At 40.4% G+C, this 12,779-nt stretch overlaps 1 protein-coding gene across 1 annotated transcript in view; it reads right to left on the bottom strand.

Annotated features, from left to right (window-relative positions):
- RNF121 (ring finger protein 121) overlaps positions 1-12,779 on the bottom strand; it is a gene marked incomplete at its 3' end in the record, with an annotated part of 84,944 nt that overhangs the window by 11,558 nt on the left and 60,607 nt on the right. Inside the window, exons 5-6 of the mRNA XM_084248520.1 lie at positions 12,660-12,767; positions 9,655-9,775 (exon numbers count right to left, since the gene is read on the bottom strand). Of these exons, the coding sequence (XP_084104646.1) occupies positions 9,655-9,775; positions 12,660-12,767 (229 nt within the window). The remainder of the gene's footprint in view (positions 1-9,654; positions 9,776-12,659; positions 12,768-12,779) is intronic.

The following is a 12,779-nucleotide window of genomic DNA, read 5'->3' as shown; positions in this document are numbered from 1 at the left end:
AGGATCTCTGAAATTAGTCAGTCACAGATCTCTTTCAATCAAACCATTCTCAGAGGGCGTAATGCCAGGTTATGACACAGGCCTCATTCCTCTCCTCATAGGTGGCCCAGCTCCATTGACTATGAATTCAACTATGACCCTCTAAGACCTGTGATCACAGAATGTACAAGACCATGGAAAGTGACAAGGACTGAAAATGTGGTCTATACATGTAACGGCAATTACTCGGCCTCAAAAAGGAAGGAAATTCTGACACATACATGAATCTTGAGGGCATTATGCTAAGTGAAGTCACAAGGGACAAATACTGTAAATTTCACAAACATGAGGTACCTGAGCAGTCAAATTCAGAGACTGAGAGTAGGATAGTTTCTGCCAGGGGCTGAGAGAAGGTAGGACCACGGAGATGCTATTTAATGAGTATACAGATTCAGTTTTGCAAAATGAAGAGAATTCTATGTATGGATGGTGGATGCAGAACAATGTTAATGTTCTTAATACCACTAATCTTAAAAATGGCTGAAATGATATATTTTATGTTATTTTATCCCCCAAAAAACCGACCAGGGCTACTACTGGATGTGGGCAACAGTGACATGAGTAAAGGTGTCCTTCGTCACACTTGCACGGTGTAGATGGGTAATAAATAACTACTGCTTGAACAAATGAAAGAGTTGGCCAATGAATGCAAGGAAGGAGGTATCATGGCTTTCGCAAATTATTTTCCCTAGACTACTGATCGGATTCTGGGTATAAGGCCAAGGATATTCTTGCAATTCAGGTTGCTTTGGCTCAGGGGGCGCCCCTGGTGTTCCTGAGCAAAGCCAAGCTCACTTAACTCAAATTCTGGGTAGAAATAAGAAAAGCACTGGAATTCTCAGGGTTGGAAGCAAAATCTACCCTTTTATCCTATTTTGGAAGCCCTTCTCCCATATTCCTTTCTGGTCTAATCTGCCAGCCTCTGAGCTCCAGCAGAAGACCTGTCATTCAGTCTGAGCAATATATGCGGTGGGAATTGACAATAAATGAATGAATTCCTAGTGACTCACCCAGCACTATCACAAGCCATCCAAGTCTTCCTAAAATTCGCTTTCTGCCCCAAGAGAACACAGGGAAAGGACAAATGACCTGCCTGTGGTTAGGGTCAGCAGGGTCCCATTCTGTTGAACAGGAATTGGGTAGGGCTCCTAGGAAAGACAGTTACTCTCAGTGTCAAGTACTAAGGAAAAGGTCAATTTTCACATAAGATAGCAGATTCAGGAATGCTGGCTGAAGTACAAAGGAAGGGGAGGCATATCTTTGTCAGGAACACAAGTTCTAGGTTGAGACATCTGGAGCACACTATTGTCTAGATGCAGACTCTAGGTGGCAGATGCTAAGGCAGCACCCACGATGCAGGCAGGCTGAGAGCTAGACGACGCAGGCTCCGGAAGCCCTGGAAAACAGACAGCTTGGTAAATGAGATCAACTTCATTCATTCAACTGTCTGACATTATTTTGACTCTTGTGTTTTTGTGCTAAGAGGTACAAAGAGGTCTGTGGGTTTATCCTTGGAGTATATTGTTAGAGAATGAACATGGAGGGTAGGGGGGATAACTCGTGAGATCCCACGTAAAGAGGAGAATATAGGGTGAAAAGTTGGTATTTCAGTTACTGTATATCTTAGCAAGAAATTCTCCCAGCAGGTCTCTTGGTGAACCCGAATGAGGGAATTACCTTATTAGGGATTATCATTTGTAATCACTGGTCCACCCAATTAGTTCTTCCCAAGAGCATGGAAAGAGATCCAGTTGAGGGAGGCCAAAGTAGTAATTCCATCCCTTAGAGAAGCTAACCTGTGGATCAACTCTAAACTGAGTTCCATCTAGACAGAAGAGGGATTCTGCAGATTGGTTACTAATCACCCACCTGAGGGAATTAAGACTACGTTTAACCTGGCAGCTAACAATAACCTTGAGATGAAGTTGACAACAACTTGGGAAAATCAGATAATTGGTGCTATAAAAACAAAATGAGAAAAAAAGAAGTAGAAGATAAACAACAAGATACTGGCAAGAGTTGCTTAAAAAACTGGCATGGGGGGCCTCCATGGTGGCGCAAGGGGTTAAGAGACAGCCTATGAAGCTGTCCGCAGCCACTGCAGGGTGAGGTCAATCCCTGGCCGGGGAGCAACACACATGGCGTAGCAGACCTCTCCTGTCTTTCCTCCTGCTCTCTCAGAGGTGTATTTCAGGGAACCTGCCTGTTCTGTTCCAATGAATCCTCTCACACCCCGTACCTCTGGCCTGTACCCCAGTTCTTGTATGCTTAAATAAATAAATCTTTTTTAAAAAAAATAAGTCAATGAAAAGCTGGCATGGCCACAGAAGCAGTCTTAGAGAACAGTTGCCAAAGTGCAGTTAGTAGATAATCTAAGGTCTAGAGCTCTCTTCTGGGGAGTGAAGTAGATAAAGGAAGATTTGATGTCTACACAAATAAGAGACAGTGAAAACAGAGCAGAAGATAGTTCAAAAAAGAATCTAACAGGCTATCTATAGAGTGACCCAATACACTGTTTTCATTGATTCACTACAGGAAAAATAGAAATAGTCTCATGATGCTGAAAAAGTCCTAGATCTAAAGTTGTACTTGATTAAAGTTACCCAAAGTAATGGCTGAGTAGTTTGTTTAACCTGAACTGCCCTAAAACTACCAGCTATGGAACAGATGAGACTGCAAGCTGATATATAAATTTTGCCCCGCCCCCCGGGGCAAAAGCACCTAAAATTCCTCAGAGTTCCCAAGGGGCTTCACATGAAATCACAACTGATGATTTCTCAAGTGGTTTCCTTTGGTATCTGCTCCTAAAAGCTGTGACTGGTATCTAGATGCGCCAAGAGAACCAGCCTGCCTTATTCTCCAAGCATTTCTCTCCAAACTGCCATGCCCTGCTGTGCCAAGAACTTCTGAATACCTTTCAGTCCTTCATCAGTCAGAGCCATACATATTTCTACACAAAATTGGAGAAATGTCCATTAAACCTGGAAACAGTCTTTCTTTCTTGGAGTGCAGTCTAAAGGGATAATACTGAGATGGGACTCACTTCTGCACTGTTTACATAATTACAAAGAGAATCTATTATTATTATTTTTTTATAGAGGCATGTTTTATTTATTTATTTGTTTATTTTTGTTTATACATGCACTGGGTACAGTCAGAAGCGCGGGAGGGTGAGAGAATTCACCAGAGTCAGAGCGAGGAACAGAGCAGGCAGAAGGACCGAAGTACACTGCTGAGGGGAGCAGCAGGCGGCAGGAGAGGTCTGCGCGCCATGTGGGACCCTCCTCCGGTGGCCAGGAGCAGCCGGGGATCGAACCGGCGCCGCAGAGGCTGCGGGCAGCTTCGCAACCCAGCGCTCAACCGCTGCGCCACCGGGGAGGCCCAAGAGAATCTACTTTTATAACAGCAAAATAATGAAGTCATATTTTGAAGAAAAAAAAAAACAAGAGAGACATGTAATTGGGTTTCTTAAATAGGTTATTTTACCCACATTTTAAGTTTGAAGACTCTCTCCACAGTCTCTACCTAGTCTTCTTAAAACATTTCCAGGCTCAATGAAAGTCTATCATCCAAGGAGTCGCTTGAGCTAGAAATATCAGCTTTGAAAACCTACCTTCCATCAGTCTCTGGAACCAATTTACATCAAATCATGTCAAATTTACCTCTAAAATACTTAGCAAATATTCCACTTCTCTCCCTTTCCACTATTTCTGCTCCAATCCAAACTACACTTATCTTTTTTTTTTTCCCTAGAGGCATGTTTATTTATTTATTTGTTTGTTTGTTTGTTTTGTTTATACATGCACTGGGTATAGTCAAAAGCGCGGGAGGGTGAGAGAATTCACCAGAGCCAGAGCGGGGAGCAGAGCAGGCAGAAGGACCGAAGTACACTGCTGAGGGGAGCAGCGGGCGGCAGGAGAGGTCTGCGCGCCATGTGGGACCCTCCTCCGGTGGCCGGGGAGCAGCCGGGGATCGAACCGGCGCCGCAGAGGCCGCGGGCAGCTTCGCAACCTAGCGCTCAACCGCTGCGCCACCGGGGAGGCCCCAAACTACACTTATCTTAACCAAACTACAGCAATTGTCTCTCTTTTTTTTTAATAGAGGCATGTTTTATTTATTTATTTATTTGTCTGTTTGTTTTGTTTATACATGCACTGGGTACAGTCAGAAGCGCGGGAGGGTGAGAGAGTTCACCAGAGCCAGAGCGGGGAGTAGAGCAGGCAGAAGGACCAAAGTACACTGCTGAGGGGAGCAGCAGGCGGCAGGAGAGGTCTGCGTGCCATGTGGGACCCTCCTCTGGTGGCCGGGGAGCAGCCGGGGATCGAACCGGCGCCGCAGAGGCTGCGGGCAGCTTCGCAACTCAACGCTCAACCGCTGCGCCACCGGGGAGGCCCAGCAATTGTCTCTTAAATAGTCTTAATCATCTAATCTTTGGGCCCTTCTCCAATGTGTTCTCTACCCATCAGCCAAAATGATCTTTTCAAAGTGTAAATCTGATATCTTTTCTACCTTAGCCTCCGAATATTTATGGTATAAAAATCACAATATTTCATTTGGTCTAAAAGGCTTTTTCTAGCCTAGCCTCTAACTAAATTTCCAGACACTTCCACCATATTTCAGCCTTAATCACACTGTCTTGGTTTCTCAAAAGGTCCACCCATTTTCACTTACACATGCAGTTTTCTCTGCCTAGCGCACACTTTTCACTTCCCACTTTATCCAGTCGACTCTTACTCATTGTTTAAGTCATTTCAACAGTCATTTCTCCAGAATAGCCATCTTTGAAACCCATGACTAGGTCAAATGCTATTACTTTATTTGTTCAACACATGTAAAATTCTTCCTTTATAATATTTATTAAAGTTGCAATGTGTTCATTACTTTAATATCCATCTCTACCACTACAGAATAAATTCCACTGAGCAAAGACCCTTTTTTTTGGGTACACCTTTGAAATTCAAGCATATACACAGCACCCAAGCACATAGGAGACACTAAACAAACATTTGCCGAGTGAATATTAAGTTCCTTCTTGGTAGATGGGTTAATTTCTATAATGGATCTAAAGTTAAAAATCCCACGGTAGGGCCTCCCCAGTGGCGCAGCGGTTGAGCGCTGGGTTGTGAAGCTGCCCGTAGCCTCTGCAGCACCGGCTCGATCCCCAGCTGCTCCCCAGCCACCGAAGGAGGGTCCCACATGGCGCGCAGACCTCCCCTGCTGCACCCACTGCTCCCCTCAGCAGTGCATTTAGTCAGTCTGCCTGCTCTGCTCCCCGCTCTGGCTCTGGTGAATTCTCTCACCCTCCCGCGCTTCTGACTGTACCCAGTGTTTGTATAAATAAATTAATTAAATAAATCTTAAAAAAAAATAAATAGAAAAAATAAATAAAAATCCCAGGGTAACTGGATTAACAAGGAGATCAAAGAAGAAATAAAAAAAATACCTAGAGACAAACGACAATGCGGACGCAACTTTCCAGAATGTATGGGACACAGCAAAAGCAGTAATAAGAGGAAAGTTTATAGCAATACAGGCTCATATCAAGAAACAAGAAAGAATTCAAAGAAACAACCTAATCTCCCATCTTAAAGACCTAGAAAAAGAACATAAAAAAACCCAAAAGCAAGCGTAAGAAGGGAAATAAAAATCAAAGCAGAAATAAATGAAATAGAAATTAAAAAAGCAATCTAAAATATCAACAAAAGTTGGTTCTTTGAAAAAAAATAAACAAAATAGACAATCCTCTAGCCAGACTCACAAAGAATAACTGGGAAAAAACACAAATAAACAGCACCATAAATGAAAGAGGAGAAATTACAACACAGCAGAAATCAAAAGAATAATCAGAGATTATGAAGTTACACACAAACCAGTTCAACAATCTAGAAGAGATTCAAATTCCTAGAACTACACAATCATCCAAAACTAGATAAAGAAATAGAACCCCTAAACAGACCCATTACAAGAGATGAAATTGAAACCATAATCAAAACCCTCCCCCAAAACGAAAGCCTAGGATCAGATGGTTTCACAAATTCTACCAAATGTTTAGAAATGAACTAGTTCCTATCTTACACAAACTTTTTCAAAAAATTGAGAAGGAAGGACTACTACCAAATATATTTTATGATGCCAACATTACACTAATACCAAAACCAAACAAGGACAACACAAAATAAGAAAACTATAGGCTACTCTAATGAACACTGATGCAAAAATCCTCAACAAAATCTTAGCCAACAGAATCCAACAATGCATCAAAAAGATAATACACCATGACCAAGTGGGATTTATGCCAGGGACACAAGGATGGTTCAATGTCCAAAAATAAATTAATATAACCCAACACATCAACAAAAAGAAAAATAAAAACCATATGATTATATCAATAGATGCCGAGAAAGCATTCAACGAAGTTCAACATCTATTTATGATGAAGGTCCTTGAAATCCTTGGGATAGAGGAATATACCTTAACATAATAAAAGCCATATATGACAAACCCACAGCTAATATGATCCTCAATGGCAAAAGCTGAAAGCCTTTCCCTTAAGATCTGGAACAAGGCAAGGATGTCCACTCTCACTGCTGCTTTTCAATATAATACTGCAAGTCCTAGCCAGAGCAGTAAGACAAGAGAAAGATATACAAGGAATCCAAACAGGGAAAGAAGTAAAACTATCACTATTTGCAGACAATATAATAATATACATAGAGAATCCTAAAAATTCCACAGAAAAACTAACTAAAATTATAAGACCAATTTAGTAAAGCAGCAGGATACAAAATCAACACAAAAATTAGTAGTCTTCCTATATGCAGAAAACAATCAATCTGAAGAAGAAGAAATGAAGAAAACCATCCCTTTTATAATTGAAACCAAAAAAATCAAATACTTGGGAATAAACCTAACAATAGAGGTAAAGGACCATACAAAGAAAACTACAGGACACTGTTAAAAGAAATAGAAGAAGATAAAAAGATATGGAAAGACATCCCTTGCTCATGGATTGGAAGAATTAACATTATCAAAATGGCCATCCTACCAAAAGCAATTTACAGATTCAATGGTATTCCAATAAAAATTTCAATGACATTCTTCAAAGAAATAGAACAAATATTGATGAAATTCATACAGAATCACAAAAACACTCAAATAGCCAAAGCTCTCTTGACTAAAAAGGAGAATGGAGGTATCACACTGCCTGATTTCAAGCTATACTACAAAGCCATAATAATTTAAACAGTATGGTACTGGAACAAAAACAGATACACAGGCCAGTGGAATGTAATAGCAAACCCAGAAATAAACCCACATACAGCCTCCCTGGTGGCGCAGGCGGCTGAGCACCGCACTATGAAGCTGTCCACAGCCTCTGCAGCGCCAGTTTGATCCCGGCCGGCGAGCGAGGGTCCCACAGGTTGCAGCAGACCTCTCCTGGCTCGCCTGCTGCTCCCCTCAGCAGTGTATTTCGTCAGTCTGCCTGTTCTGTTCCCCACTCTGTCTCTGGTGAATCCTCTCACCCTCCCACACATCTGGCCTTTACCTGGTTCTTGTATAAATAAATAAATCTTTAAAAAAAAAAAAAGTGATCATTTAAAAAAAAAAGAAAGAAACCCACATATTTATGGACAACTAATCTTTGACAAAGGAGCAAAGAATGTGCTCGCTTTGGCAGCACATATACTAAAATTGGAACGATACAGAGAAGATTAGCATGGCCCCTGCGCAAGGATGACACGCAACTTCGTTTGGTCTCACTCATAGCAGGAATCTAGAAAACTTATATAAGGGACCAGGAAAAAGAATAACTATAAGAAAGTAAAAATCAAAATCAACAAACAACTATGAACCAGAGACACTCTATGGGGGTGGGGGGAGGGATTGGGGTCAAAATAAGAGGGTCGCAATTGTATGGGGAATATAAAAATAAAAAAAAATTTATATTAAAAAATAAAAATGAACGATGTAAAAAAATAGAAAAAAAATAAAAAATAGGAAAAAAATAGGGAAAAAATAGGGGGAAAAAAGAAAAAAAGGAGCAAAGAATATGCAATGGAACAAGGACCGTTTGTTCAATAAATGGTGCTGGGAAAATTGGACTGCTGTTTGCAAAAGAATGAAGCTAGACCACTTCCTCATACCATGCACAAAAAACAACTCAAAATGGATAGAAGACCTGAAACCATAAAATATGTAGAAGAAAATATAGGCAAAACACTACAGAATATACATCTCTCAGTAACATCTTTAAAGCCACATCGCCAAAGCAAAGAAAGTAAAGGAAAAGATAAACAACTGGGATTACATCAAACTGAAAAACCTCCATACACCAAAAGAGACACTAGCCAAAACAAAAAGATACCCTATTGATTGGGAGAAAAATTTTGCATATAAAACAACTGATAAGGGACTGATCACAAAAATCTACAAAGAGCTCACACAACTCAACAAAAACAAAGTAAACAATCCAGTCAAAAAATAGGCAGAATCATGGGGCCTCCCTGGTGGCGCAAGGGATTAAGACTCAGCATTATGAAGCTAGTTGCAGCCACTGCAGCATGAGTTCGATCCCCGGGCAGGGAGGTGACCTACATGGCGCAGCAGACCTCTCCTGTCTCGGCCTGCTGCTCCCCTCAGCAGTGTATATCAATCAATCCAACTGTCCTGCTCCCCACTCTGTCTCTGATGAATCCTCTCACCTCCCCCCTGCACCTCTGGCCTGTACCCCACTTCTTGTATGCATAAATAAATAAATCTTAAAAACAAAAGGCAACAAAAAAAAAAACCACTAAAAATGGAGCTACCACATGGCCCAGCAATTCCACTCCTAGAAATCTACCTTAAGGACACAAAAACATTAATTCAAAAGGATACCTGCACCTCTATGTTTATTGGAGCACTATTTATAATAGATAGGACATGGAAATAACTCAAATGTCCAAAAACAAATGACCATACACAATGGAATACTATTCAGCAATCAAAAAAGACAAACCCATGCCATTCACAGCAACATGGACAGAGATAGAAGGGATCATGCTCAGTGAAATAACCCAGAAGGAAAAAGAAAAATATCAAATGGTTTCACTTATGCAAAGAATATAGAGAAACCAAATAAGGACCAGGGAGAAAAAATAACAACAACAATAATAAAAAACAAAACAAAGCTAGCAGACAACAATAAATAAGAGACATTCTGCAAGGGACGGGGAGGAAAAGGTATCAAAACAAGCAAGATAAAAGCACAAGGAACTATAGTGAAGGTTCACAGGGAAACTGGTTGCAGGAATTTTACAGGGAATACACAATGATGTCAAAGATATAAATTTAAAAAAATTCTAAATTTTATAAGTTAAAAAAATAAAATATCATTTCTTTGCGTGTACGAAGTGAACATTATAATTTGCATTGCTATGTTTTTGCTAACTATTAAAAATTTTTTGGTGCATAAAAAAAAAAAAAATCCCAGGGTACATCTGAGATTTGACTTTGCAAATTTTAAGGATGGAATCTTCCTACATACCACCCAGCTGTATGGCTTATCTCTTCAAAAGAGTGGTGCTATCCTCCACTCTCTAGAGGAGGCAGTATTAAGAGCCTGGGTGAACTTACCCCTATGGTAGATGCCATGTAGTCTGCACACATTTCTGCAAAGTCCCGTTCAAGAACGCCATAGTAGAGGCCATAAAAGAGGAGAGAAATACCAAAGTCCATGGCATCTTCTGGCTTGATCCTGTAAGGAAAGCAGCATGGCATGTAAGACCTGCCCTGAGACACAATGCTTTGAATTACTACTCAGGGACACAGGAAATAGTGCCTAAAGTTGGAAGGCTCAAGTACTGGAGTAAGTGTTGACAGACTAAAACCAAACTAGCCTGCTACCTGTTTAATGTGGCCTGCAGGCACCACTTGAATAGGCTAGCACTGTGAGTGATAAAACCCAAACCAGGATATCCTCTTCTGCCCATCTTCCCCACTGTTTCCAGTCCCTGCTTCCTTTGATTGGTCAACATGCCTTGTACTTTGCCTGTGCACACACAGTTGGCATCTAGGTACTGAAGATTCCACTGTTGGCAGCTGCTGGACATCAAGCAATGAAATTTCAATTTGAAAGTTGGCAACTCAGTGAGTTATCTTTCCTCCAGCCCAAGCTGAGCCCTCTGAAAGGAGGCAAGGGCCCTCACACCTGGATCTTGGTGTCACTGGAGTAGTATAAAAATGATCCCAATGGTCACAACCCTCCTTTTTCAGATCCCTCCTCCTGAGAAAGTCTCATTGATGGCAAGTGGGCACAAAGATTGCCTACCACCTGAGGCAGCAGTCCACCCAGGCAAACAAAGTAGTCTAAGAGAGAAGCCTTCTCTTTTGTTATACAGTATCTACATAATATCCTAGAGTTTGGATTTTGTCCCAGAAAGTTTAAATAGTTACTATTTAGCTCTTTATAGAAAAAAAATTTATGAACCACAGCTTTAGGGAAAAAAAAAAGAGATGGTAAATATTTATACACCAGTTACCATAAAATTTTAAGTTGTACCTATATATATAGTCTGTCTTCAAAGGTGCAAGTCTGCTTACTAAAAAGGATAAAGATCCTGCCTGTACTACTAGGTGGTTTGCTTTAATAATTCCAAAGACCAATAATATTGCAACTATACATATGCTTACTATATGCTATAGATACTCATTGTAGAAAATTACCTTTGTTAAAATAGTACCACAAACTGTTTTTGTTCACTTAAAGTTGTAGGTTACATTTATCTTAAAAAGTTGAATTTACTCATCAACCTTAAAATATTTAACTTACTGACTAGAGACCATGATCTTAGACCATGATCTTATCCCAAGTAACTTGATCAACAGAATAAAAATGGTCAAGAATCTTAACTGTTTTCCTCCTTATATAGTTTATATACAATAAAGAAACTATAAATTAAGTACCTTTACAACATAATGCAGGACCTTTATTCTTATTTATTTTATTTTTTATTTTATTTTTTTTTTGGTGGGACCCTCGCCAGTGGCAGGGGAATGAACTGGCACTGCAGAGGCTGCGGGCAGCCTTGCGGCCCAGTGCTCAACCACTGCGCCACCAGGGAAGGCCCCTATTCTTATATTTTTAAAAACCACACAGGTTATGAATAGCTGGAAATGTCTTCTTTGACAAGATGTGTTGAACTCTATACTGATGAGTTCCTGTAAACCTCTGCGAGTCTGCTCATTCTCTCAGCTTTTACTAACTCTGCAAAAAGGAATTTCAAGGCTATCCTCTCATTAGATAAAGTAGAACTTACTTATTTCAGTTTCACACTTTTGCCTACAGTATTCTAGGCCAGTGGTCAGGAATTTAAATTTGAATCCTAAACCAAGCTTCAGTGCAATGTTATCTCAGATCCACAGTCATCATTATCCTCACCCAGGAAACCACATTCCTACCCTCTCCTGCCCTCCTTACTCACTGGCTCTTACAGTCCCTGAGGCCAGGATTACTAGGTTTCTGTCTCCACTGGGGCTAGGACCAGTACACTGGTATAAATGTTTTGGAAAGTATGACAATATGAAGCAACAATCAGAATCCCAGTCCTGGTAATGACTCCTTAGAAAGCAACATAGCAATATATCTGTGATAGCATTAAATTGAAACAAACCAACCAACAAAACACCTAAGTGCCCAATAATGGAGTAGAACTTAAATGGGTCAATAATACTAGACCCATTTTCTTAGAAATGTAATACAGTAGAATGTCAGCTGTGCTACAATGCAACGGGGCTTATATGTTAAACATGACTTGTGATTAGTAAATTGTTTCTAGACTGGGAGATACTTAAAACTGGGAGGACCCATACCTTAGTTCTGGGACAGGGTGGCCCCACACCCATCTGTGTGGTTTCATTCCCTCATATCTCAACCCTGGGGCTACTGTGAAAACTCCTAAAGACACTGCCCTGCTATTTACTACCTTGTAATTTTCTACGTGAATCTGCTGCCAGATGTGCCAATGATGTCTATGCTAACTGTTCAACCAACTGTCTGGTTCAAGCGCAAATTTTATTCTGTAAAGAGCTAGACAGGTTAGGTTTTGTGACCCATATGTCACAATTATTCTACTCTGCTGTTTTAGAACAGAAATAGTCACACACAATATATAAACAAATTAGCATGATTATGTCCCAGATTTTAATTTTATAAAAACAGGTGGTAAACCAATTTGGCCCACAGGACACAGTTTGCCAATTCCTAGTCGTTGAACAGAGGCCTACTCAGGTAGAGTGGATGTTACAACAAATATTAGACACATGGATGAGAAAAATGTTTCTGATAGGATGATGAACTTACAGGTAACAGACTATACTCATTATTATGCTTTATTATACTTTTCCACTAAAATACATATTCTTGGGAATTAAAAGCAGTGATTTGGAATTCTGACCTTGTATATATTCAAACATTCCATTCTTTTTGCAAGCACAAATCACAAAGGGCCTCATATCCCAGGGGTCACTCCCCCCCACCAACCCCTGGTTAAAAACTCAGGACTTGCAGCAAGAAGAAAGGTACATCTCACTAGTCCCTCCTCCCCAAATACCAGCAAAAAAAAAAAGCAAAGAGTACTCACTTGAATAGTAAGTTAAGACCAAAGAGGGTAAACATGACAGCCATGTAGCCAACGATACCAGTGGCATAGCTGATTTTATAGATCAGCAGGAACCACTTATAAACCAACCTGAAGAAAGGA

The sequence above is a fragment of the Talpa europaea genome (assembly GCF_964194135.1).
Source record: "Talpa europaea genome assembly, chromosome: 1".
NCBI classification, from domain to species: domain Eukaryota; kingdom Metazoa; phylum Chordata; class Mammalia; order Eulipotyphla; family Talpidae; genus Talpa; species Talpa europaea.
The sequence above is the reverse complement of the archived record's forward strand: the minus strand, read 5'-3'. Positions and strand labels throughout refer to the sequence as shown.